At 41.8% G+C, this 25,847-nt stretch overlaps 2 protein-coding genes and 1 long non-coding RNA gene across 3 annotated transcripts; 1 reads left to right on the top strand and 2 right to left on the bottom strand.

The window, feature by feature from the left end:
• Positions 1-7,320: 7,320 nt before the first annotated feature.
• On the bottom strand, positions 7,321-12,121 carry LOC115144428 (serglycin-like). The gene is made up of 3 exons (XM_029685470.2): positions 11,956-12,121; positions 10,063-10,201; positions 7,321-8,345 (listed from the first exon to the last, which is right to left on the bottom strand). The coding sequence occupies exons 1-3, from the start codon at positions 12,026-12,028 to the stop codon at positions 8,132-8,134; spliced, it is 426 nt and encodes a 141-aa protein (XP_029541330.1). The 5' UTR covers positions 12,029-12,121; the 3' UTR covers positions 7,321-8,131.
• Positions 10,331-20,277, top strand: LOC135561240 (uncharacterized). The gene is made up of 3 exons (XR_010459348.1): positions 10,331-11,258; positions 18,070-18,158; positions 19,862-20,277. It is a non-coding gene; the product is annotated as an uncharacterized LOC135561240 (long non-coding RNA).
• A 1,091-nt stretch (positions 20,278-21,368) lies between these two features.
• LOC115144427 (kinesin family binding protein) lies at positions 21,369-24,797 on the bottom strand. Its single transcript, XM_029685469.2, has 7 exons — positions 24,187-24,797; positions 23,843-23,941; positions 23,539-23,618; positions 23,280-23,463; positions 22,924-23,017; positions 22,691-22,803; positions 21,369-22,594 (listed from the first exon to the last, which is right to left on the bottom strand). Exons 1-7 carry the CDS (start codon positions 24,697-24,699, stop codon positions 21,716-21,718), a joined length of 1,962 nt encoding a protein of 653 aa, XP_029541329.1. The 5' UTR covers positions 24,700-24,797; the 3' UTR covers positions 21,369-21,715.
• Positions 24,798-25,847: the final 1,050 nt, after the last annotated feature.

Raw genomic sequence — 25,847 nt, 5'->3', positions numbered from 1 at the left:
AGCTACATTTTTATGGAATGGTCTGACTACCCATGAAATAGACGCAGACTCGGTCTCGACTTTTAAGTCTTTACTGAAGACTCATCTCTTCAGTAGGTCATATGATTGAGTGTACTCTGGCCCAGGAGTGTGAAGGTGAACGGAAAGGCTCTGGAGCAACGAACCGCCCTTGCTGTCTCTGCCTGGCCAGTTCCCCTCTCTCCACTGGGATTCTATGCCTCTAACCCTATTACAGGGGCTGAGTCACTGGCTTACTGGTGCTCTTCCATGCCGTCACTAGGAGGGGTGCGTCACTTGAGTGGGTTGAGTCACTGACTTGATCTTCCTGTCTGGGTTGGCGCCCCCCCCTTGGGTTGTGCCGTGGCGGAGATCTTTGTGGGCTATACTCGGCCTTGTCTCAGGATGGTAAGTTGGTGGTTGAAGATATCCCTCTAGTGGTGAAAAGCTATGAAAAGCCAACTGACATTTACTCATGAGGTGCTGACTTGTTGCACCCTCGACAACTACTGTGATTATTATTATTTGACCATGCTGTTCTGTTATACCATGTTCTGTTATAATCTCCTCCCGGCACAGCCAGAAGAGGACTGGCCACCCCTCATAGCCTGGTTCTGCTCTAGGTTTCTTCCTAGGTTTTGGCCTTTCTAGGGAGTTTTTCCTAGCCACGGTGCTTCTACACCTGCATTGCTTGCTGTTTGGGGTTTTAGGCTGGGTTTCTGTACAACACTTTGAGATATCAGCTGATGTATGAAGGGCTTAATAAATACATTTGATTTGATTAATATGTACATGCAGGTAGAGTTAAAGTGACTGTGCATAGATAATAAACAGAGTAGCAGCAGCGTAAAAGAGGGGGGACAATGCAAATAGTCTGGGTATCCATTTGTTTAGCTGTTCAGGAGTCTGATGGCTTGGGGGTAGAAGCTGTTAAGGAGCCTTTTGGACCTAGACCTTGCGCTCTGGTACCACTTGCCATGCGGTAGCAGAGAGAACAGTCTGCATTGCTTCTACATCTGCATTGCTTGCTGTTTGGCGTGTTAGGCTGTGTTTCTGTATAGCACTTTGTGACATTGGCTGATGTAAAAAGGGCTTTATAAATAAATGTAATTGATTGATTGAACAGTCTATGACTAGGGTGGCTGGAGTCTTTGACAATTGTTAAGGCCTTCCTCTGACACCGCCTGTTATAGAGGTCCTGGATGGCAGGAAGCTTGTTCCCAGTGATGTACTGGGCCGTACGCACTACCCTCTGTAGTGCCTTGCAGTCGGAGGCTGAGCAGTTACCATACCAGGTAGGATGCTCTTGATGGTGCAGCTGTAGAACGTTCTGAGGATCTGAGGACCCTTACCAAATCTTTTCAGTCTCCTGAGGGGGAATAGGCTTTGTCATGCCCTCTTCACGACTGTCTTGGTGTGTTTGGATCATGATAGTTTGTTGGTGATGTGGACACCAAGGAACTTGAAGCTCTCAACCTGCTCCACTACAGCCCGTTGATGAGAATGGGGGCCGTGCTTGGTTCTCCTTTTCCTGTAGTCCACAATCATCTCCTTTGTCTTGATGATGTTGAGGGAGAGGTTGTTATCCTGGCACCACACGGCCAGGTCTCTGACCTCCTTCCTATAGGCTGTCTCATCGTTGTCAGTGATCAGACCTACCACTGTTGTGTCTTAGGCAAACTTAATGATGGTGTTGGAGTTGTGCCTGGCCATGCAGTCATGAGTGAACAGTGTCCTGATGAGTGAGCACATTTTCTATGCCAGGCGATATCGCACCTCATTAGCTCATTGTTATGGTTGTATCCAAATAAATGTCACTAGAAAACAGCTTAAACAATTGCAAATGCAGCTACTTTGCTGTTATTCTGGCTGCACTTTTTTGAGGTGACTGTAAATTAGTCGTAGTTGGCTGGCTAGGCTACCAAGCAAGGGATAAGAAAGAACGTTGCCAGCCAGTATGGCAATGGAACATTTAGAAGGAATGACTGGGTCACGTCCATGGATAAAGAACAAAAATACTGAAGACTGGGTCGCATCTTTAGCAACCGAACCGACAGAATGCACAACCAGCTGGCTTGGGTAGCAACCCTAGATTTGTGTCGGGACTATATCTTGTGGAAGGATGGAATAGTATGAATAAATTCCTCAAAATAACATTTAATCAAAATATGTTAATCATTATTTTAATATGTTGGTAACCCCTTGTATAAAAGTGATAATACCCTCGAAGCCGGTGTTTGGGGGATATATTGGCACGGATTGCTGTCCCGAGACAAAACACCGGCTTCGAGGGCATTATCACGTAATAGACGCGACACATTCATTTATTTATAGTTGCTATTCAAAAGGACTGGTCGTCCATTCTAAAATAAATGGTTGCTATGCAGGCTGGACAACGTTCATGTCACTTGCTAGCGAACTAGCCAACTTAAGCTAACTCAGTCACATCAAACATTGAACCTGGAATGACAGTATCCTAGCTTCGTTTGTTTGTGCTTTTTTTCTATTGGCATTTACTTGGTTATGTCCATGATAATGACATTGGTGCGCGATTTCGACTGGCTCTGAAGTTGTCTGGGCACGGTTCACTCTCTGTCTATGACGGCCAATACATACAGCACGGTTTGGAACGCTGCTCGTCTAATCAGCATCCAGGATCCAAACAACCAGTTTAATAAGAAACAATACAGTCTATTATTTTTGTCCTGTATTTTCATCTGGAAAATTATGAAAAAGAGAGGCAAGTGCACTAACCAACAGGTTAATATATTTAACTTTTTTTGTTTTCTTTCTGCTTGCATTTTGTATTTGTATTTTAATGTGTGTATTTCTGTAATTTCAGTAATTCAGGGATCATCTTAAAAAATATATCTTGGTCTCAGCATAACAAAACTGGTGGTTTTGTAGGTCATCAGGTACTTTACAGAGGAAGCTGAGGGAAATATTCAACATGAGGGTGTGATAATGGACTTTCGCCAGTTCAGGAAATGACACAGTGTGGTTGAAGTGTCACGGGAGGATCTGAACCCTGGTCTCTCACGGGAGAAACTAACGTCTTGGCCATTAAACCCTCATATGAACTGTTAGATCACGAGGAAATTCCATCAGCAGCATAGTGACACTGATACTGAAGTTGCAGGCAGGTATGGAGCAATTTCAGTGCAAACAGAAATTGTATTTGAATTCTGTCATTTAGAATTTGTATTAGGATATTGAATTTAATATTTTTTTATTTGTAATGCACAAATTGAATAATTTAATTCATAAATTAAACTGGTTTTCAAATTTAATTGAATTAATATTGCATTCAGCTTTCAAATTAAATGTAAATTTAATTGAATATTCAAATTCAGTATTTATATATTGAGTTTCAATATGGTAGATATTGCATACATTGCCTGTGTATCAAGTTTACAAACTATCAAGTTTACAAACTATAATTTTAAGTTCATCAAAGTTTCGTATATTCAACTTCTCAGATGCATTCGAATTTAGATTTCAATTTCAGTTCTCTAAATTCAGATTCAAAACCAGAGACAACATCCTGGTATTTTGCCAGCCAGAAAGGTAGAGGAGTACGGATAGCATTTGATTCGATCTCTGGTAAACAGACGCTTTTAGCGGTTTGTGAAGGGAATGTGACATGTTGAATTCATTTCCGTCCTATGGATTTGGAAAGCTTACGACTCTCTGGAACATGGATATGCCTTCTGTTTTCCTTTACGATGATCACACGCCGCGCAGGATACGTTAGAAGGGAGTGTCACAAAAAATGAAATTTGGCCTAATAAGAATTATATTCTAAGGATAGCCTTTCCACTGCCCATTTAATCTCGCTTTTGAGATTGACTGGGTTCGAACCAATGTTTCCACCTGATACCGAGACTCAATCTCAGGACCTCTGCCTCGAAAACACACATGACCTCCCTGCTGAAGCATTCCAACCCACCACACTATTGAGAAATGCCTTCTTCTAATGTACAAGGACGACACTTCAGACTGATGAGTGAGTTTCACATAACCCCATCTGCTACATTCACCTCCCAAACTGACTTCACAGTGACCACTGTGGTTGAACCAGCAAACTGCAGATTGGAGTCCAGTGGCACAATTGTAGAGGATGTTAGCTGCGTGCTTAGCTAGTACCGTTTACCCCTGATTCAGCTCAAATGGAGACTTGAACTCAGGACTTCTGCCTCAAACACACATGAATGCCTTTTCTGAAGCATTCCAACCCATCTTACTATTAAAAAGGTCTTTCTTCAATTGCAAGGGGCAACACTTTAGGCTGAGTATTGAGTTTCACAGAACCCCATCTGCTACACCAATACATGTCTTCAAGATCCAGCAAAATTACTCGTCAAAAGAGCGTGGTTTGGTGGGCCATGCTAATGCGATGAGAACATTGCCTGAAACCTAAAGAAGTGTTAGTTTGACATGTGTGAGTTTGTGTTAGACGTGTTCATTTCAAGTCTCCGGCAAGGGTAGTCATGATGTGTAACATGTGACTGGCTGGGTTAAGACTGTGTTTGCCTGCTGAGCTAAAGCCTAGGCATTGGTCCTGTGACTTGGATGGGTCTCTTCAAGGAGGAGATCAAAGGGGGGTTCGGTGACCACGCTCACAGGATGACTAACTTGTCTGAGACCTGAAAAGTTGCATTGTCTGGCGCACAGGTGACCATTGTGAGAACCCCATCAGTCATACTAACACATCTTTAGGTCTCAGGCAAGGTTGCTCATCACATGCATGGATCACCATACCACCTCTATTGCACTTTCATTAAATGGGTTTTATTGGTTTACTCGGATCCCCATTAGCTTTTGCCGAAGCAGCAGCTATTCTTCCTGGGGCCAACACAACAACAACAAAAAAACACAACAAAACACTGATATACTGATAGGACAGTCACACAAATTTAAAATACAACGATATACAAACAATATAACTAAACAATAATGTGTGTGTACTACCTCTTCAACAAAAGCGTCCTAAGAAAACATTTTGTATGATCTCTTATAAATTACTTTAGGCCCAACCTTTGGCACTTTGGCTTTCCTAGTTATTGCCACAATCTTATGGTCACTACAGCCAATATGAACTGATATTGCTTTGGAGCAAAGCTCTAGCAATAGTGAAGATATGATCAATATGAGTGGATGTCACAGCTCAAACACTATTGGAATATTGTGTTTGTAGATTGTGTGTGATAGTGTCTGTGTGCATGTGTTTCTCCTTTCACAGTCCCTATTGTTCCATGAGATGTCGTTTTAATATATTTTTGACAGTAATTTTGCTGTTTGCTTGAGCAATCGGAGATGACCATGCGGTCATGGCTCTGTACAATACTGTCTGTTGCCGTGAATTAGTTTTGGGCATGGGGACTGTGAAGAGACCCCTGGTGGGATGTCTTGTGGGGCATGTATGGGTGTTTGAGCTCTATGTTGGATAAATATCTCTCCAAACGTGATTGCGGGTGATGCAAAGCTATGAGCTTTTTCAATAACAATTTATGATCACTAACATCAAAGGTTGCACTGAAATCTAACAATACTCCAACTATCATCTTGTTATCCATTTATTTTGAACATTCATCAGTCATCTGAGTCAGTGCAGTACTAGTTGAGTTCCTTTCTTTATATGCGTGCTGAAAGTCAGTAGTTAACTTGTTCTCTGAAAAATAGCATTGTATTTGGTCAAACACAATTCTCTCCATCAGTTTACTAACAGGCAGCAAACTGATTGGGCGGCAGTTAGAGCCAGCAAACGTTGCTTTACTATTTTTAGGTAGTGAAATGACTTTAGCTTCCTCCATACCTGTGGACACACACTCTCCTTTAGTCTTTGGTTAAAGACATAGCGATCGTTGTCCCCATGTGCAGTTGCAAACCTTAGTCTGGCTTTTTTTATGGCGGTTTTGGAGCAGTGGCTTCTTTCTTCCTGAGCGGCCTATAGGACTCGTTTTACTGTGGATATAGATACTTTTGTACCTGTTTCCCATGATGTCAAGCAAAGAGGCACTGAGTTTGAAGGTAGGCCTTGAAATACATCCATAGGTACACCTCCAATTGACTCAAATGATGTCAATTAGCCTATCAGAAGCTTCTAAAGCCATGACATAATTTTCTGGAATTATCCAAGCTGTTTAAAGTCAACTTAGTGTATGTAAACTTCTGACCCACTGGAATTGTGATATAGCGAATTATAAGTTAAATAATCTGTCTGTAAACAATTGTTGGAAAATTACTTATGTCATGCACAAAGTAGATGTCCTAACCGACTTGCCAAAACTATAGTTTGTTAACAAGAAATTTGTGGAGTGGTTGAAAAATGAGTTTTAATGACTCCAACCTAAGTGTATGTAAACTTCTGACTTCAACTGTATGTGTACATTTATTTTGCAATGATCTCACACGCAACATGGGCAGTGTGGTCAGCATGTAACTGGTCCTGCGCAGCCTGTGATCATCATAGAGGGGATCTGAAAGCACATCTATGTTCCAGAGAGTCTTAGCTTTCAGGAATGGGGTTATAATAGTTTATAGCTAAAACAGTTCAAACTTACTATTTAGCTATCAACATTGAAACAAGGTCAAATAACAGGAAATTCTGCATAATTTCAACCACCCAATATATAGGTAACTGCCAAAATAATGGAAACACCAACATAAAGTGTCTTAATAGGGCCATCAGGATAGAAATGATTCACCATAGGTTCAAGGTCATCACTCAAACAATGGCTGTATATTTATTGGAGTTTACCTCACCCTCTAAGGGGTTAAGTGAACCTAAACCATGCCAGGAAAATGCACCCCACACAATAACAAAGCCACCAGAACCCTAATTTGCTCAAGTGTTTCCTTTATTTTGGCAGTTACCTTTGTACTGAATTTTACATTTTAGTATTTTTTTTATTTAACCTTTATTTAACTAGGCAAGTCAGTTAAGAAAACATTCTTATTTACAATGACGGCCTACTCTGGCCAAACCCCGACGATGCTGGGCCAATTGTGCACCACCCTATGGGACTCCCAATCCCGGCCGGATGTGATACAGCCTGGATTCAAACCAGGTACTGTAGTGATGCCTCTTGCCCTGAGATGAGTGCCTTTGAATGCTGCGCCACTCCGGAGTCATTTAGCATTAGGCTATGAACGTTTCTATGTGGAATTTTCAAAGTATATATAATTCTGATGATTATGTTGAAAGTAGATTGATGTAACAACCTGTTAGTAAGGTTAAGTCAATGTATTTAAGTTGAAATCTTACCCCTATTTCAATATTTACAACGCTGGTTGAAATGACATGAAAGCAGTACTGATTGATTACTTTTTTTGAATCCATTGTATATTCCACATTGATTTCATGTCACAATACGTTGACAAATTACATTGATACAACATTGATTCAACCAGTGTGTGCCCAGTGGGACCTGATCACGAGACCATGAGCCCAACTCATGTCCATTAAAGAAACCTAATCCCATATCCTTAAATAGTTTATGGTTCAAATACCATTGGATTTTCAAAACACGTTTATTTAAATCTTCCCAAAAAATATGAGTGTGGAATGATATAATATCAAATTGTGACAATTGTGGATATTCTGAATAAAGTATTATGTTTGACAATATTTGAAGAGGGAAAGACTATCATATAGTATCTTATAAATTTAATTGCAAAAGAAAACAATAAAAGCACAATATCCCCCATAAAACCACACGTTTTAAAACCATATGAAAAATATAATTTGCTGAGCTCAAAAATAAAGGCTACTGGTTAAATCTAATTAATTACATTCTTGGCAGGTATTAAAAATAAAAACACACAAAAAAGCGATTCATTTGATCTCTTTGGTTCCATGGGAAATAACTAAACTGTGTAAATGATGCTATAACCACTTACATTGCCCACACTTCAGTTACCTAAATGCAATCTTACACAGCCAAGCATCAATACCTGGGTCAAATAGCATGGTATTACTACTTTCATAAGATGCGGATAGCATTGACCAGAAAATACAATAATTCAAATGGAAATTCCGTTTTAAGGTGCTCATGGAATCATGAGAGGTTGCAAAATGCATTTTACACAACCGGATTGACATCACAATTTCAATATTTAGCATTCTGGCAGGCTACAGGATCAGGTGATCCTCTTTCAATTCCTGAGCAGGAGGCAGAGCCTGATCCATGGTCATTTTCGGTGGGAAGACAAAGCCAGGGTAGTCAATCTCATCCACATCTGTGCTGCCCAACTGGTCGCCAGAGCCCTGCTCAGTTAAAAGGACTCCTGTGGCGGAACCCTCGCCTGACTGCTCCTCCGGCTCTGAGCCAGCCTCTTCTGGCACTCTGGAAGAAAAACAGAAGCACAGTAACGTTAGCCATTACAGTCTACATCCTCTGAGCTCTTCCTGTGTTTTTTCACTACCGAGCAGGCCTGGGAGTCTCTACACACCCATCCTCCCTGCTTTGTTTGTCTGAGAGCCTTGGATTGTATTAAGTTGAAGTCACAAAGCGTTTAACAAGAAAGGCTGAGAGTATGATAACTCTATAACCGTTCTTGCCAGAGAATATATTGTTGAAACAGTGTCCAATCTTTTATTTTATCAACTTAAAGCAGCATTATGTAACTTTTTGGGCGACCCAATCAAATTTACATAGAAATGTGTGTTATAGAGCTGTCATTCTCATTGAAAGCAAGCCTAAGAAGCAGTAGATTTGTTTTATGTGCATTATTTCTATGCTTCCCGCTCTTAAGTTTCATTTTTGTGTCTTTTACATTCAGTTTTGTACACCAGCTGAAAATACAATATTTTCGGTTATGGAAAATATATTTCACAGCGGTTTAGAGTGTACAATGATTCTCTACACTCCACCTGCTTGTTTTGTCACATAACCTGAAATGAGGCGAACTATTACAATTTTAGCAACCAGGAAATGGCAGAGCAATTTCTACATAGTGCACATTTAAGTGAATGCGAAAATAACCACATGTAGATGAATCATTTGTAAAACTTTACAAAGTTGCTCTGTACCTGTGAAGAAACACTTATTACTCCAGTCACTATATTGGATTCATATGTTGTCACATAGTAATTATTTAGGAAATGCTTTGTAATTGCATAAAATACAATGTTGTTACTAACATAATAACAGCACTACTACACAGGTTTTATTAAAATACTGAAGCTTCTGTTTGCATGGTACTTTAACAAGTGTAATACACAAAATCCATAATTAAACAGTGTATTCCTGACTTTTTGCCATTGTACTTTATTGTCGTATAAGGCAGGTTTTTATATTTCTACATCATAATATGGTAATTTATAACGGTAATAACTTTTTCTGCAAACAACAGTATAAGGAAGAGGGTTTTGTGAGATTCAACCTTTTTGGGTCTTGGTGTTTTTCTAACTGATACAATGTCTTGCATAGGATTTTGACCACTAGAGGGGAAGTGGTGTCTTAGACCATATGAGAGCAAATGGTTAGCTTCCTCAATAGTGAAAATGTTGAACAGAGCGTTTAACAGAGCTGAGTGCATATTGTTATCTTCTGTCTGTCGTAATATAACGAGTGCGGAAATCACACATATATAATCAGATCATTTAAAATAGGTCGTAGTTTTAACATGGATCTTTCAGCAGGATAATCTAGAACCAAAGAGTAGGCTCACAGTGTGTAGTTTATACTAATAAGAAGTCATCAAAGTGCTCTCTTTCTGTATGCTTCCATCACTCTCGGAATAAGACCGAATATTGGAGGCCATTCAAGTCACACTACGCACCTACCAGGCCGATTCTGTAATTAATAACATTTCCTACAGGATATTGTGAAGTTAAAAAAAAAAGATTTTGGAAATGTTTATGCTTAAGTTGGGCTTGTGACACAATTTGTCAATGTCCGTTATTGCAATCCTTTATGGGGACATCGCTCATCAAAAGCAATGGCGCAAAGAAGTTAAAGTTTGAACAATCCTGTCATAGTCTGTTCAATTCTGAAATTCATTAGCCCATAGAGCCTTGGTCTCCTGACAAATTGATCTGTGATGATGACATATACTTACATATCCTTTACGGCAATTGAAGGGAGTCTGTCAGGAGGCCCGGGCAAGTCCATCCAGGGACCTCGCTGTGTCTCACAGTTGGCATTCTTGGCGTCTGGCCTGCAGTTAAGCCACATATATCTGCCTTTTGCTGGAGCCCCTGTGTTTCATAAAGGAATGACAATATATAAACATAACTCATTTGTGACAAAGGATAATTTGTCAACAATATTCCTATTGAATATGAGATATGAAATATATGCTTTTAAACATTGGAATTTGATTAGGATCCCTGTTAGCTGTTGCGAAAGTAGCAGATACTCTTCCTGGGGTCCACACAAAACATTAAACATGATATAATACAGAACATTAATACATTCTGGAACGGCGCCTGAGACAGCGTTTTCCACCACCATTAACAAAACATCAAATTATGGACTTTCTCATAAAAGAATGGTGTCAAATCCCACCGAAAGAGTTCCAGACAATTGTAGAATCTATGCCAGTGTAACGGATGTGAAATGGCTAGCTACTTAGCGGTGGGGCGCGCTAATAGCGTTTCAATCGGTGACGTCACTTGCTCTGAGACCTTGAAGTAGTGGTTCCCCTTGCTCTGCAAGGGCCGTGGCTTTTGTGGAGCGATGGGTAACGATGCTTTGTGGGTGACTGTTGTTGATGTGTGCAGAGGGTCCCTGGCTCGCGCTCGGCGAGGGGACGGTCTAAAGTTATACTGTTACATTGGTGCCGTGACCCAGATCACTGGTTGGAGGAGGTCAAAAGGGGGGTGAGTGTAACGGATGTGAAATGGCTAGCTCGTTAGCGGTGGTGCGCGTTAATAGCGTTTCAATCGGTGACGTCACTTGTTCTGAGACCTTGAAGTAGTGGTTCCCCTTGCTCTGCAAGGGGAAACAGTATAAAATAACTTGTTTTGGGGGTATATTTTGACAACTTTCCAAAAACATGTACTCTAAACTATTCTCGGTCCGTATGTACCAAGCGTCTCGGAGTAGGGGTATTGATTTGGGTTCAGTTTTGCCTTTAAGATTATAATGGACAGAGAGGACCAGCACCACCACTCTGAGGGGAGCTGACCAGAACTACAACTGTGAGAGGATCTGAGCAGCACTCCAACTGTGAGAGGATCTGAGCAGCACTCCAACTGTGAGAGGATCTGAGCAGCACTCCAACTGTGAGAGGAGCTGACCAGCACTCCAACTGTGAGACACTTTCCCATTTCTTGCTAGTAAACTTGTTCTTGCAATCTGTGAGAATATTTTCACTTTAGAAAAAACAGAAAAACAAAATAGGTAGCCTACAGCTTTAGTTTCTGTTGGGCAGAATGGATATAGGCCTACTTATTTAGCTTTTTTAACAGAAAACAAAGATATACCTTATTCACACAAACTCACAGTGGCTACTCTGCTTTTACACATTTAGCCTATATTATTATTATAAGGCTTTAAAATGTATTCACAGTATGATGTCGGCCTACAATAGACTATGTCAATACTATGATCAAATTACACTTTCACTTATGCAACCACCCATTTTATAAATGGCAGCTTAAAGTTATGAGCAAAATGTACATTGTTCTATCTTGTGGGGCCTCAACATTTTTCTTACTCGTACTCTATTCTGGTAGTAAAACGTATCCTCCTGTCAGAAAATACAAACCAATTCAAACAAAATAGTCAGTAACCTATAGACTATTTTGTCAAACGTGCCAGAAGACGTCTTTCTTGATAGTAGCAGACGCGCGGATAAATGTATCAATACGAATTACTCAACTTTAATGTTATTATTAAAAATCCTTAACTATCCCTAATTACTTTTCCCAATATTTAAATATTCAAGTATCCTACATGTGGCTAATGCAAAAAGGTGATATAACCTACTATTTATTTGAAAACTTACCATGTCCTTTATCTGCGAGAAAGAAGATGACAGCCAGTGTCAGACAGATCTCCGATTTCAGTAGTCCCTTCATTATTTTCGATGCTGTAATGAGGAGACGACAATATATGCTTTTAAGAATAACCTTTGTGTGTGAATATTCTGAAAGTACACATAATCGCACTGTTGAATACCCCTAAACCCTGCCCATTTATGCGTCATTGTTTCCTGAAACCAGACGTTTTAGCAAGAAGTTTAACATCCGCAATGGAAAGTTCTTTTCTTCCATATCTAGCATGCCTACGTTCAGCGCATTTAGTTTGTAACAACAAAAAAAGATAAACACAGTAGCTTAATCTGGAAATTCCACGGATATACAAATTGGTAGTCACACTGTAGAACTTCAATAGACCATCATATATTGATAGAAAATGACACATAGCCTAATTTGAATCAAGCTTTGGCCCAATAATTAGCCTAAATCCAATAGATGAAGTCCTAGATGAACGAATAAGATCTAAAACTTAAAATACTTAGTTGGTATGCTACCATGTAACATCTCTCCAAAGTCCCCCCCCATTAATTTGCTGAAGGGAATTTTCAGCAAATGAATGAGCAGTATTTCACATTTGATTACCTTTGACTAATTTCTCAAGAATTCTGAAGATATTATGAAAATTCTATGTATTGTTAAAGTGACTGTATGCATACAATATATCTAACACATCTACTGTAGCCCTCATCCTCCACATACAACACCCGTTCTGCCAGTCACATTCGGTTAAAGGTCCCCATAGCACACACATCCCTGGGTCGCTCCTCTTTTCAGTTCGCTGCAGCCAAACACCCAAACTGGACAGTTTTATCTCAATCTCTTCATTCAAAGACTCAATCATGGACACTCTAACTGACAGTTGTGGCTGCTTTGTGTGATGTATTGTTGTCTCTACCTTTTTGCCCTTTGTGCTGTTGTCTGTGCCCAATAATGTTTGTACCATGTTTTGTGCTGCTACCATATTGTGTTGCCACCATGCTGTGTTGTCATGTGTTGCTGCCTTGCTATGTTGTCTTAGGTCTTTCTTTATGTAGTGTTGTGTTGTCTCTCTTGTTGTGTGTGTTTTGTCCTATATTTATGCTGTAATTATGTTGTTTTTTTAATCCAAGGCCCCTGTCCCCGCAGGAGGCCTTTCGGTAGGCCGTCATTGTAAATAAGAATGTGTTGACTGACTTGCCTTTGGTAACAGGCGAAGTGTTGAGGTGGGGTTAGTCACTGTCTTGGATGTGGTCGGTATCGACCAAACAAATTACTGCTAGAAAACACCACACAACTTGGAAGAAAAGTGCATTTCGAACCATACTCAAAATACACAAGAGTGAGAATATTAGAATTAGATGTGTTGACTTCCGGGTTGGAGCGAGCGGTCGCATCCGCACTTCGGTCCGCAGTTAGTATAACTTTTCTTTACATTTCATTATAGTACAACGGTTTGATTTGTCTAATCTTAGCAATTTCTTCTTAGCTAGCTACATAGCCGTCTTTGTATCAAAGATAATTGCGTAATTATCGTATTTTTGTCGTCCTAACGTAGTCTACACTGCTATCTGCCCAGCAGCTAGCCAGCTAGCCAGCTAGCAAACGTCCACCGTCTACCGAATAGCAGCACTGTAAAAACTATTACACTCAACTGAACGACTTGATTAGTGTAGTGTTAGCTAGCTACATAGTTGTCTTTGCTGTCTTCGTATCCAAGATAATTGTGTAGTTTAGAGTGTGTAGTCTTAGAGTGATTATCTTAATTTACCGAGGTTAGCTAGCCAGCTATTTGTCGTCCTTAACGTAGGAGACACTGCTAGCTAGCCAACAGCTAGCCAACGTCTACCGAATAGAACTTCCTCACTCAACAATCCGGTCGCATTCCGCTTCGCTCCACAGGTAGTATCACATTTTCATTTCATTTCATTACAGTACAACGGTTTGATTTGTTTGATCGTAGCTAGCTACATAGCCGTCTTTGTATCAAAGATAATTGTGTAGTCTAGAGCGATTTTCTAGGTTAGCTAGCCAGCTATTGTCGTTCTTTTAACGCAACGTAACGTAATCAACACTGCTAGCTAGCCAGCTAGCCCCGAATAGCAGCACTGTAGAAACTATCACACTCAACGGAACGACTTGATTAGTGTAGTGTCAACAACGCAGCCACTGCCAGCTAGCCTACAAAGTCAACAACGCAGCCACTGCCAGCTAGCCTACTTCAGCAGTACTGTATCATTTTAATCATTTTAGTCAATAAGATTCTTGCTACGTAAGCTTAACTTTCTGAACATTCGAGACGTGTAGTCCACTTGTCATCTCCTTTGCATTAGCGTAGCCTCTTCTGTAGCCTGTCAACTATGTGTCTGTCTATCCCTGTTCTCTCCTCTCTGCACAGACCATACAAACGCTCCACACCGCGTGGCCGCGGCCACCCTAATCTGGTGGTCCCAGCGCGCACGACCCACGTGGAGTTCCAGGTCTCCGGTAGCCTCTGGAACTGCCGATCTGCGGCCAACAAGGCAGAGTTCATCTCAGCCTATGCCTCCCTCCAGTCCCTCGACTTCTTGGCACTGACGGAAACATGGATCACCACAGATAACACTGCTACTCCTACTGCTCTCTCTTCGTCCGCCCACGTGTTCTCGCACACCCCGAGAGCTTCTGGTCAGCGGGGTGGTGGCACCGGGATCCTCATCTCTCCCAAGTGGTCATTCTCTCTTTCTCCCCTTACCCATCTGTCTATCGCCTCCTTTGAATTCCATGCTGTCACAGTTACCAGCCCTTTCAAGCTTAACATCCTTATCATTTATCGCCCTCCAGGTTCCCTCGGAGAGTTCATCAATGAGCTTGATGCCTTGATAAGCTCCTTTCTTGAGGACGGCTCACCTCTCACAGTTCTGGGCGACTTTAACCTCCCCACGTCTACCTTTGACTCATTCCTCTCTGCCTCCTTCTTTCCACTCCTCTCCTCTTTTGACCTCACCCTCTCACCTTCCCCCTACTCACAAGGCAGGCAATACGCTCGACCTCATCTTTACTAGATGCTGTTCTTCCACTAACCTCATTGCAACTCCCTCCAAGTCTCCGACCACTACCTTGTATCCTTTTCCCTCTCGCTCTCATCCAACACTTCCCACACTGCCCCTACTCGGATGGTATCGCGCCGTCCCAACCTTCGCTCTCTCTCCCCCGCTACTCTCTCCTCTTCCATCCTATCATCTCTTCCCTCTGCTCCAACCTTCTCCAACCTATCTCCTGATTCTGCCTCCTCAACCCTCCTCTCCTCCCTTTCTGCATCCTTTGACTCTCTATGTCCCCTATCCTCCAGGCCGGCTCGGTTCTCCCCTCCCGCTCCGTGGCTCGACGACTCATTGCGAGCTCACAGAACAGGGCTCCGGGCAGCCGAGCGGAAATGGAGGAAAACTCGCCTCCCTGGCATCCTTTCACTCCCTCCTCTCTACATTTTCCTCTTCTGTCTCTGCTGCTAAAGCCACTTTCTACCACTCTAAATTCCAAGCATCTGCCTCTAACCCTAGGAAGCTCTTTGCCACCTTCTCCTCCCTCCTGAATCCTCCTCCCCCTCCCCCCCCTCCTCCCTCTCTGCAGATGACTTCGTCAACCATTTTGAAAAGAAGGTCGACGACATCCGATCCTCGTTTGCTAAGTCAAACGACACCGCTGGTTCTGCTCACACTGCCCTACCCTGTGCTCTGACCTCTTTCTCCCCTCTCTCTCCAGATGAAATCTCGCGTCTTGTGACGGCCGGCCGCCCAACAACCTGCCCGCTTGACCCTATCCCCTCCTCTCTTCTCCAGACCATTTCCGGAGACCTTCTCCCTTACCTCACCTCGCTCATCAACTCATCCCTGACCGCTGGCTACGTCCCTTCCGTCTTCAAGAGAGCGAGAGTTGCACCCCTTCTGAAAAAACCTACACTCGATCCCTCCGATGTCAACAACTACAGACCAGTATCCCTTCTTTCTTTTCTCTCCAAAACTCTTGAACGTGCCGTCCTTGGCCAGCTCTCCCGCTATCTCTCTCAGAATGACCTTCTTGATCCAAATCAGTCAGGTTTCAAGACTAGTCATTCAACTGAGACTGCTCTTCTCTGTATCACGGAGGCGCTCCGCACTGCTAAAGCTAACTCTCTCTCCTCTGCTCTCATCCTTCTAGACCTATCGGCTGCCTTCGATACTGTGAACCATCAGATCCTCCTCTCCACCCTCTCCGAGTTGGGCATCTCCGGCGCGGCCCACGCTGGATTGCGTCCTACCTGACAGGTCGCTCCTACCAGGTGGCGTGGCGAGAATCTGTCTCCTCACCACGCGCTCTCACCACTGGCGTCCCCCAGGGCTCTGTTCTAGGCCCTCTCCTATTCTCGCTATACACCAAGTCACTTGGCTCTGTCATAACCTCACATGGTCTCTCCTATCATTGCTATGCAGACGACACACAATTAATCTTCTCCTTTCCCCCTTCTGATGACCAGGTGGCGAATCGCATCTCTGCATGTCTGGCAGACATATCAGTGTGGATGACGGATCACCACCTCAAGCTGAACCTCGGCAAGACAGAGCTGCTCTTCCTCCCGGGGAAGGACTGCCCGTTCCATGATCTCGCCATCACGGTTGACAACTCCATTGTGTCCTCCTCCCAGAGCGCTAAGAACCTTGGCGTGATCCTGGACAACACCCTGTCGTTCTCAACTAACATCAAGGCGGTGGCCCGTTCCTGTAGGTTCATGCTCTACAACATCCGCAGAGTACGACCCTGCCTCACACAGGAAGCGGCGCAGGTCCTAATCCAGGCACTTGTCATCTCCCGTCTGGATTACTGCAACTCGCTGTTGGCTGGGCTCCCTGCCTGTGCCATTAAACCCCTTACAACTCATCCAGAACGCCGCAGCCCGTCTGGTGTTCAACCTTCCCAAGTTCTCTCACGTCACCCCGCTCCTCCGCTCTCTCCACTGGCTTCCAGTTGAAGCTCGCATCCGCTACAAGACCATGGTGCTTGCCTACGGAGCTGTGAGGGGAACGGCACCTCAGTACCTCCAGGCTCTGATCAGGCCCTACACCCAAACAAGGGCACTGCGTTCATCCACCTCTGGCCTGCTCGCCTCCCTACCACTGAGAAAGTACAGTTCCCGCTCAGCCCAGTCAAAACTGTTCGCTGCTCTGGCCCCCCAATGGTGGAACAAACTCCCTCACGACGCCAGGACAGCGGAGTCAATCACCACCTTCCGGAGAGACCTGAAACCCCACCTCTTTAAGGAATACCTAGGATAGGATAAAGTAATCCTTCTCACCCCCCTTAAAAGATTTAGATGCACTATTGTAAAGTGGCTGTTCCACTGGATGTCATAAGGTGAACGCACCAATTTGTAAGTCGCTCTGGATAAGAGCGTCTGCTAAATGACTTAAATGTAAAATTATGTAAATGTAGATGGATCTGACAAGCAATGTAAGCACTTAATAGAAATTATAAGTACATTAATGAAAGAGTATTGCTCAATGTCAGTTAAATTTGAAAAATGTTGTTTGCTGAGCTTTGCAACTAAAAATACTGTGTTGGCTTTTTTTTAAATGTTATTTTACCTTTATTTTACTAGGCAAGTCAGTTAGGAACAAATTCTTATTTTCAATGATGGCATAGGAACAGTGGGTTAACTGCCTGTTCAGGGGCAGAACGACAGATTTGTACCTTGTCAGCTCGGGGATTCAAACTTGCAACCTTTCAGTTACTAGTCCAACGCTCTAACCACTAGGCTACCTTAAAATACATGTCTTATTAACACATTTCCCAGTCTGCCTTTCGGCAAGTTGTATTATACTATATTGTAGTTAATTTACTTGTCAGAGACCTGCAGTGTCTCCACTTGCTTTGTCCAATAGCTACCTTTTCAGTGGTGCGACTGGGTAACACGCTTCAGGAGGGTGGTCATGTGTGTTTGGGAGGCAGAGGTTGTGGGTTTGAATCTTGATATTAGCAAGCGACATGGTGTCCTTCATGCTTAAAATAGGGATGTTTATTAATTGCAGGCCCTTTAGCACACACTGTTATCCAAAGCAACTTACAATCATGCATGCATTCTTTCTGCATAGGTGGTCCTGGTAATTGAACCCACTATCCTGGTGTTGCAAGTGCCATGCGCTACCAACTGAGCTACAGAGGACCACCACTTCTCCAAAATGTTGAGTAAACTCAAAAAGTCTGTGGAACTAGTTACTTAAAGATCTTGAGCTGGGCCACAGATTTTTTTTAGAGTGTACTCTAGATTCTGATGATTGATCTCTGTCTTGTTAATTGGTCTCTTTAAAATCTTGTTTTGAAAAGGTGACGTGCATGTGTATGAATGTTTCTTTTCAGCCAATGCGTAGTCGTAGATGTGAGATGGAACAGGAAGTGGGTTTATCGGGTGCTTTTATCTTTTCTCAGGAAATGACACTTCAGTTTCTTCACTGGCTTCGTACTTTTGAAGCCAGCCATGTTATTCATGAGATCAACACTTCTAACATGTTTAAGCCTTCATACTTTTGAAGCCAGCCAGCAATAGAGTTGCCTGGCCTGGGGAACATACATAGCCTATGCAGTTTGTCTTAAGGGGGAAATGTGTTGATCTCAAGAATAACATGGCTGGCTTCAAAAGTACGAAGGCTTAAATATGTTAGAAGTGTTGATCTCATGAATAACATGGCTGGCTTCAAAAGTATGAAGGCTTAAACATGTTAGAAGTGTTGATCTCAACAATAACATGGCTGGCTTCAAAAGTATGAAGGCTTAAACATGTTAGAAGTGTTGATCTCAAGAATAACATGGCTGGCTTCAAAAGTATGAAGGCTTAAACATGTTAGAAGTTTTTAGTTCAAAGTGTAAGTGATAAATTCATACAAGAAAAACTTGAGTTTATTCACAATTTACTAAAGTTGTCCTGATCCTGTTGCTGTCATAACTCCATTGCAGCAAGTCACCTGTTTGTATTAGGTCGCCTGTTGGAGCAACTGTCAGTCATACTTATAGGTCTAAACATATGGCTCTGCCAAACTGTCTTTTTCAGAAAAGATTGCACTGGAGACCCATCCTGATGTTCTGAGGAATCTCCTCTTTTTGCTTTTAGGCTCCATTACAGTCTACCCTTCAGCCATGTATTTACATTTACATTTAAGTCATTTAGCAGACGCTCTTATCCAGAGCGACTTACAATCCCATGTATCCCATGAAAACAAATTATACTGAAAAACTATTGGACTAACTTTACTAATACCACTATACATGTTATGACTGATAGGGAAGTGTCTGTTTTTGTTACTTGTACTCATGCTGTTGTTTTAGCTAATTGAGACAGTTTCCCAGACACAGATTAAGCCTAGTCCTGGACTAAAAAGCAAACTCAATGGACAATATCCATCGAAAATCCTTTTTGGCCTAGGACTAGGCTCAATCTGTGTCCACTGAAAAGCACTCCATGTTGAGAACTCATGCATGTAAACAGAAGATTTTCTAGAGAAGGGTAGAAAGATGAGACGTGAATGAGGTGATCTAGATTCTTTGCTGGCTGTCTCTTTCTCAAATATCATTCAGAGTAAAATGCCCTAGCTGAGCAAAAACTGAAGTGTTTGATGACCAAGTAAATGAAATGCCTTAAATCATATATTTTTCTAAGGCAGGGACAAAGAATTTTTCAACTGAACTAATGTTTATTTTATTTTTGCGGACTGTTTTTGTTGGGTAAATTATATCAAATGTACATTTTTTTAAAGCACAAAAATAACAATTCTCCACCTTACCAACGAAACGTGTTTTTGCTTTAATAAAAATAAGTATTAGCTACTATTTTTAATGTTTTTAAAATAACAAGCATACTCATCAGCTGTCTTGTCTGTCATCTCTCTTTAGCACAAATGGAGAAAAGATCATTCCTCTTCAGTGGGCTTTTAAAGAGAGCGACTACACTGCCATTGTCAGGTTGAGGTTTCATCCTACAGCCAAGTCACACCAAGTGGAGCTAAATGCCTCCCACAGCCTCGTTGGCAACTTGCTCAGGAGAATTCACATGGTAACAACACAAAAGCCCCATCCGGATGGTTTTGCATTCAAAGTATATTTACAGAGCTGTAGTGGCAATAAATCTTGACACAGAGACACATTTATGCCTCTTAAAATGTAAACAATATAGGTCTATAATTAAATCCTCCCAGCTCCTAAAATGTACAATTATGTACATCTAAGTCACAGAGCTATTATATATGTTTCTATGTAAGTCATGTATTACATGTTTGTATGAATGTTACAATAAAATGTTTCCTTTATAAAAAAAAACAAGTATTCATGGACATGATCATCAAACATTTGTGAACCTTTCAAAGGGGAACTAAGATGAATTTAAGTTTCTGCTGTATCCTGTAGCAGAGCAATGATTGAGATACAAAACTTAACAAAATTCTTCTTGGTAACTTGTTAGTGAGGAACTAATCATTTGGTAATAGATTAAGCTTATCAGATGTTTTTATATTCAGCTATGAACACATTTATACATTCATATTTGAGTGAAGGTTCGATTTTCTAAAAAACAATATATTCATTTATAAATGATGGGCGTGTGGATGCTTTTTTTATCAGAGGAAAAGATTAAGTGATTCATACTAAGCATGGCCACATCTGCTAATACAGATAGCAGAAGGGTAATTTCCAGTTAAAGGCACAATCTGATATTTCATCAGCCTGGCCCTGCCACTTTGTTTGGTAAGCTAATGGGGTTGAGGAAATGTAACAACATTCAAAATTCATATACAGAGCTATAGACACAACGACTGACAGTTCATGACATCAACATACCTTTAATATATACACTTTTTTTTTTAAACTAAAATTGTTACAAAAACCTAAGCAATGGAGGAAGTGTCTTGATTTGGGTTTATGATAATGTAAGACATCTATGCTTGTACTAGCCTGAGAGCAATTTACATTTCAAATTAGTATAGTACTGACAATGAAGTAAAGTTCCTGTAGTACTACTAACAGAATGAAGTAGCTACATAAATAACTTCCACTGTAACCTCTGCCCTGTACCCTCTGTATGTGGATATTATTAATAAAAGCATTGCATGATAAAATTCTTTTGATAAAAGAATTTCATGCAATTCTATGTCAGAAGCCATTTGATGAGTAACAGCGACCTCTTCAGGTTCCTTGTAAAGCCCTACACTCACTCCGACGTGGCCCACACCGCTGTCTACTCTGACGCAGCAACAAATCTGCTTGGAACTCTAATAAATACAGATACGATTTGATACTGTATTAAAAACACAATTGACACTTGCTGGACAAGAACACATAGATCGTCATAATCAACCTAATTGTTCAAATGAACTTACACAATTATAATTTGAGAGACAAGTAAAAGTGATTTGCACCTATGTTTATTTTGGGTTGTCAGTTGGAAATAAACCAAAAAACAATTTTAAAACAAATATCACATCAGTTAATTCATATTTCCATTACATTGTTTTTAGCTACATACCATAAGTTATTTTCAATCAGCTAGAACAAATAAATTAGGCAATGTATGTGTTATCATGCATATAACTAATTGTTTTAAGCTATTAAAGGTGTGGTTAATTGGTCCAAGACTAACAATTTACACAGTGACATCAGGAAATGCAGATGGGGGTTGAGGAGAATTACATATGCAATATATGATAGGGGTGTTTCAGCAAGCTTTGTCATGTAGCGTTTAGGACACATTTAGAGTCAGTTAGAGGAGGCCAGATTTGCCTGGATTCGGTTGATCTTGAGGGGCAGAAGGCTGACCATCTCTTCGCTCAGCTCCAGCTCTGTCTCGATGGCGCTTTTAGCCTCTGGGTTGTCCTTGCAGTACTGGACCACAAAGTTGTAGCACTCCAGGGCGCGGTTCAGGTTCTCCAGCTGAACAGTTTTGCTGGACGAGATCAGCCTGCTGTGGAGACGAGCCACCCGGAACTTAGCCACCAGTGCCGGCCTCAGCACCTCGTCCTCCAGTTTCTCCGGCCATTTGCCCTCTGGCGAGCGGACGGAGTCGAGGAACATCTGGTAGAACTTGGTGGAGGAGGAGCAGAGGTGGTTAAACTTCTTGACCGTATGCGCATCCAAGTCGTCCTGCTTGTTGGCCACGGCCAGCTTGAGATCCATCATCTCGTAGTAGGTCTCAGCCAGCTCAAACTGCAGCTGGCGGCAGACGAGGAGGTAGTACTGGGCGTTCAGGTCTTTGCAGATGGGTTCCATCATGTCCACACGCCGCTTGTGCATCTTGCAGCGCCGCTCCAGGTCCTCCTCGAAGAAGGCCAGGGCCTTGAAGAGAGCGCTGTGGTCCTGCAGGATCTCGATGTGGTCTGTGACGTGGCCGTCCATCTCAAAGTACTCCTTGGCTTGATTTACATAGGTCTGGCCAACCAGGAAGATGGAGCGGGCTTCCTCAAAGTCCACAGGGAAGACACAACTCACTTTCTCCTCCAGGCCACAGATGGAGTCAAAAGTGTCACTGGAACCAAACAGAACAGCACTCTTCCTTCCCCTCTCCTTCTCCTCCTCCTCCTTTAGCCGTGTTGCTCTTAGCTCTGCCTGACGATCCATATCTAGCTCTCCAATGTTGTCCTGCTCAGACCAGTAGACATAAGAATAAGATATTGTCTCACAATTATAGGATAATCATCTACAGAATTACATTTGATCTGAAAATATCTAAATTACCTCGAGAAGTTTCTTGGCATCTTGCAACAAATTAAGGCAGTATTTTATCCAACACCTGGCTATTTCAGCTCTCTTCTGTCGAAGTTGGTCTCGCTTCTCAGCTTCAGCTTCACCTAAAGAAAAATGTTTGAGATGTATATTAATGAGTATTGAATGAAAGACAACTTTACAAACATTTCAGAAAGAGCATATACTATCAAGGCTGAGTATATGAATTCAGAGTGAGAACTTACTCTCCTGGGCAGCGGCTTCTGAGGGGACCTCCCCGGCCAGGCCTGCTATGACACTGGCAGCAGATAGACAGTGCCTGCCCTCCATGTAGAGGGTCTGGAAGGAAGAACAAAATGTGAGATTAATCCAGAGTTAATGTTCTGTATTATGCCATGTTTCATGTCGACCCTCTGGAAGAGTAGCTGCTGCTTTCACACTATTATTATTATGGGATCCATAATAAATAGAAATAGAAATGGGGATCCTATTAAAAATACCAAATATCACTATAAAGAAATCAAGTCATGTACTGACTGTAAATACATAACAAGTCATTCATCTTGATGAAGAAAACACATTTTTACAGTTAATCATTTACCTTGGTGATGTAATATTGTGATAAAGTGGCTGCGTTGATGGCCCATTCCAGAGGAATGAACTGGTTGAATTCCAGCTGTCTCTGCAGAGTGCTGTGGCAGTAGCCCCCAGCTTTCTCATACTGCTCCAAGTTCTTGTACACTTGTGCAAGATAGTACAGCGTGTGGGTATAAGCCATTTCAAATCTGTTTGAAGAGAGGGAAAAGTTTTAAAAAAGAGCAATGTCATTTATTTATGAAATTGTTGAGACTCCATAACACCTCTTGGTCCTCTCCTGTTGGGGTAATGCTTCTTCCTCTGCCACAAAGAACTCGGTGAGGTCCATTGGGGGTTGCCCATCCTATGGTGTGAATAAAACAAAACAATAGATTTTTCCTTCAGCCTTTTCAAGGTCACAATTATTAAACAGCCACCATAGAATTAAGTCTGACAGGACAATAAACTAGAATGCACTGCGGCTGGCCTTCCTGATGAAAGATGATGATGCTGCCGTTTTCTCTTCTCCCAAAATGAACCTAGCTAAGTAGGTAAATTATGCATCTAGACAGTGTCATGACTAGCTACCTCTTTCATGTAACGAATATACATTGCTTCTGCAGTTTCCAAAAATCCTTGGGCTTTCTCAATTTCATCCCTGCCAGCCCACAGAATGCCCAGTTGATTCTGTAAAAAAAAGACAAAAACGGGGAGTCAGTTTAAAGAATTTTACTGGCTACTTAACTCATTATCTTTAGCTAAAGTTAGACCATGTGTGTGCATATTTAATTATACAAATATTATGCAGTGGACTGCTAGTTACGGACTAAATTAAAGAGTGCTAGGTGCTCTATACTGCATTGTTGAGGGAGCTGCACTTTTTATACCGGCTGTAAACTGTGTATGTGATGAATACAATTTAATTTGATTACCCTGACTTGGATGAACAAAGACACGTTCTCGGGTGATATGCTGCACTTCTCCAGCAATGTCATGCAATTCATTAAATGTTCCTCTCCAGCAGACAGCTCTTCTGTTTCCACGTGGTTTACACCAAGATAATACTCCACCGCCCCGAGTTTAGCTGCTCTTGATCCGGCTGGTGAATCTCCACAGTGGCCTCTCCCAAAGCTCTCCTCCATTCCTCCGTCAACGGGCTGCTCTGTCGGGCGCTGGTCGACTTCATCATTGACGCTCTCGTTTTCACCGACATCGAAATTCTTCAAAGAGCAGTAAATCTCTCTCAAAAGCTCCCTTGCCTTATACTTCGATCGAAAAGGGTCATTTTCTGGGTCTTTTCTTGATTCTACTTCAGATAGATCTTGAGCATTATTAAATTTGTCGCAAACTGCTCTCCACTCATGACTGTATGTGGAAGCCATGTTTGTTATTTCAGTATGACTCAACCGGGGACCCGTAGTTGGGATGCTCAGGGTCGTGTCCATTAGGACATATCGTTGCTAAACGTTTTGCAACAGAAAACAAAAACGAGCGTTTAGTGTTGGACAAGTTCAGGTAGTCCCTCCCTGTTTCAGTCCGTCTAGTGCCTAATGAATAGAACCCAGGACACGGTACGTATAAAGAAAGCTAGGGGCATAAAGAAATAATGAGATTCACAAAGGAATTTCGAAAGCTGCTTTTAATTGACAATTTAACTAGGACTAATTTAGCTAGGACTAATCTCTCAAAGATTATAACAAATTGAATTAAATACAGCTGTTTACACCAAGATAATAAATAGAGCAGCTTTTTTTCCCCGAAATGATCCCACTCAACTATTTATACAATTTACTAAATTATGCAATCACCACACTGTTTCGGTGTAGAACATGCCTGTTTCGTCCAACTACACTGAACAAAAATATGAACGCAACTTGTAAAGTGTTGGTCCCATGTTTCATGAGCTGAAATAATAGGTCCCAAAAATGTTCCATATGCACAAAAAGCTTATTTCTCACAAATGATGTGCACAAAATAAGTTACATCCCTGTTATTGAGCATTTCTCCATTGCCAAGATAATTCATCCACCTGACAGGTGTGGCATATCAAGATGATGCTTAAACAGCATGATCATTAAACAGGTGCACCTTGTGCTGGTGAAAAAAAAGTGCAGTTTTGTTACACAACACAGATGCCACAGATGTCTCAAATTTTAAGGGAGAGAGCAATGCTGACAGCAGGAATGTCCACCAAAGCTGTTGCCAGAAAATTGAATGTCCATAAGCCACCTCCAACGTCGTTTTAAAGAATATGGCAATACGTCCAACCGGCCTCACAACTGCAAACCACGTGTAAGGCATCATGTGGGCGAGCGGTTTGCTGATGTCAATGTTGTAAACAGAAAGCCCCATTGTGATGGTGGAGTTATTGTATGGGCAGGCATAAGCAACAGACAATGAACACAATTCCATTTTATCCATGGCGATTTGAATTCACAGAGATACCGTGACGAGATCCTGACAACATATGCATATCTACAATTGAAGTCAGATGTTTACATACACCTTAGCCAAATACATTTAAACTCAGTTTCACAATTCCTGACATTTAAGTAAAAATTCCCTGATTTGGTCAGTTAGGATAACCACTTTA

The sequence above is a fragment of the Oncorhynchus nerka genome, linkage group LG16 (assembly GCF_034236695.1).
Source record: "Oncorhynchus nerka isolate Pitt River linkage group LG16, Oner_Uvic_2.0, whole genome shotgun sequence".
Lineage (NCBI taxonomy): Eukaryota > Metazoa > Chordata > Actinopteri > Salmoniformes > Salmonidae > Oncorhynchus > Oncorhynchus nerka.
Note: the sequence above shows the minus strand (reverse complement) of the source record. Positions and strands in the feature narration are given on the sequence as shown.

Coding starts and splice junctions, on each gene's coding strand:
- LOC115144427 (XM_029685469.2), bottom strand. CDS start 24,699: ATGGACACGACCCTGAGCATCCCAACTACGGGTCCCCGGTTGAGTCAT. Junction 23,942..24,186: donor CTTTGTTCATCCAAGTCAGG/GTAATCAAATTA, acceptor TTTTTTTTACAG/AATCAACTGGGCATTCTGTG. Junction 23,619..23,842: donor ATATTCGTTACATGAAAGAG/GTAGCTAGTCAT, acceptor TTCACACCATAG/GATGGGCAACCCCCAATGGA.
- LOC115144428 (XM_029685470.2), bottom strand. CDS start 12,028: ATGAAGGGACTACTGAAATCGGAGATCTGTCTGACACTGGCTGTCATC. Junction 10,202..11,955: donor TCTCGCAGATAAAGGACATG/GTAAGTTTTCAA, acceptor TATGAAACACAG/GGGCTCCAGCAAAAGGCAGA. Junction 8,346..10,062: donor TCAATTGCCGTAAAGGATAT/GTAAGTATATGT, acceptor TTTTTCTTCCAG/AGTGCCAGAAGAGGCTGGCT.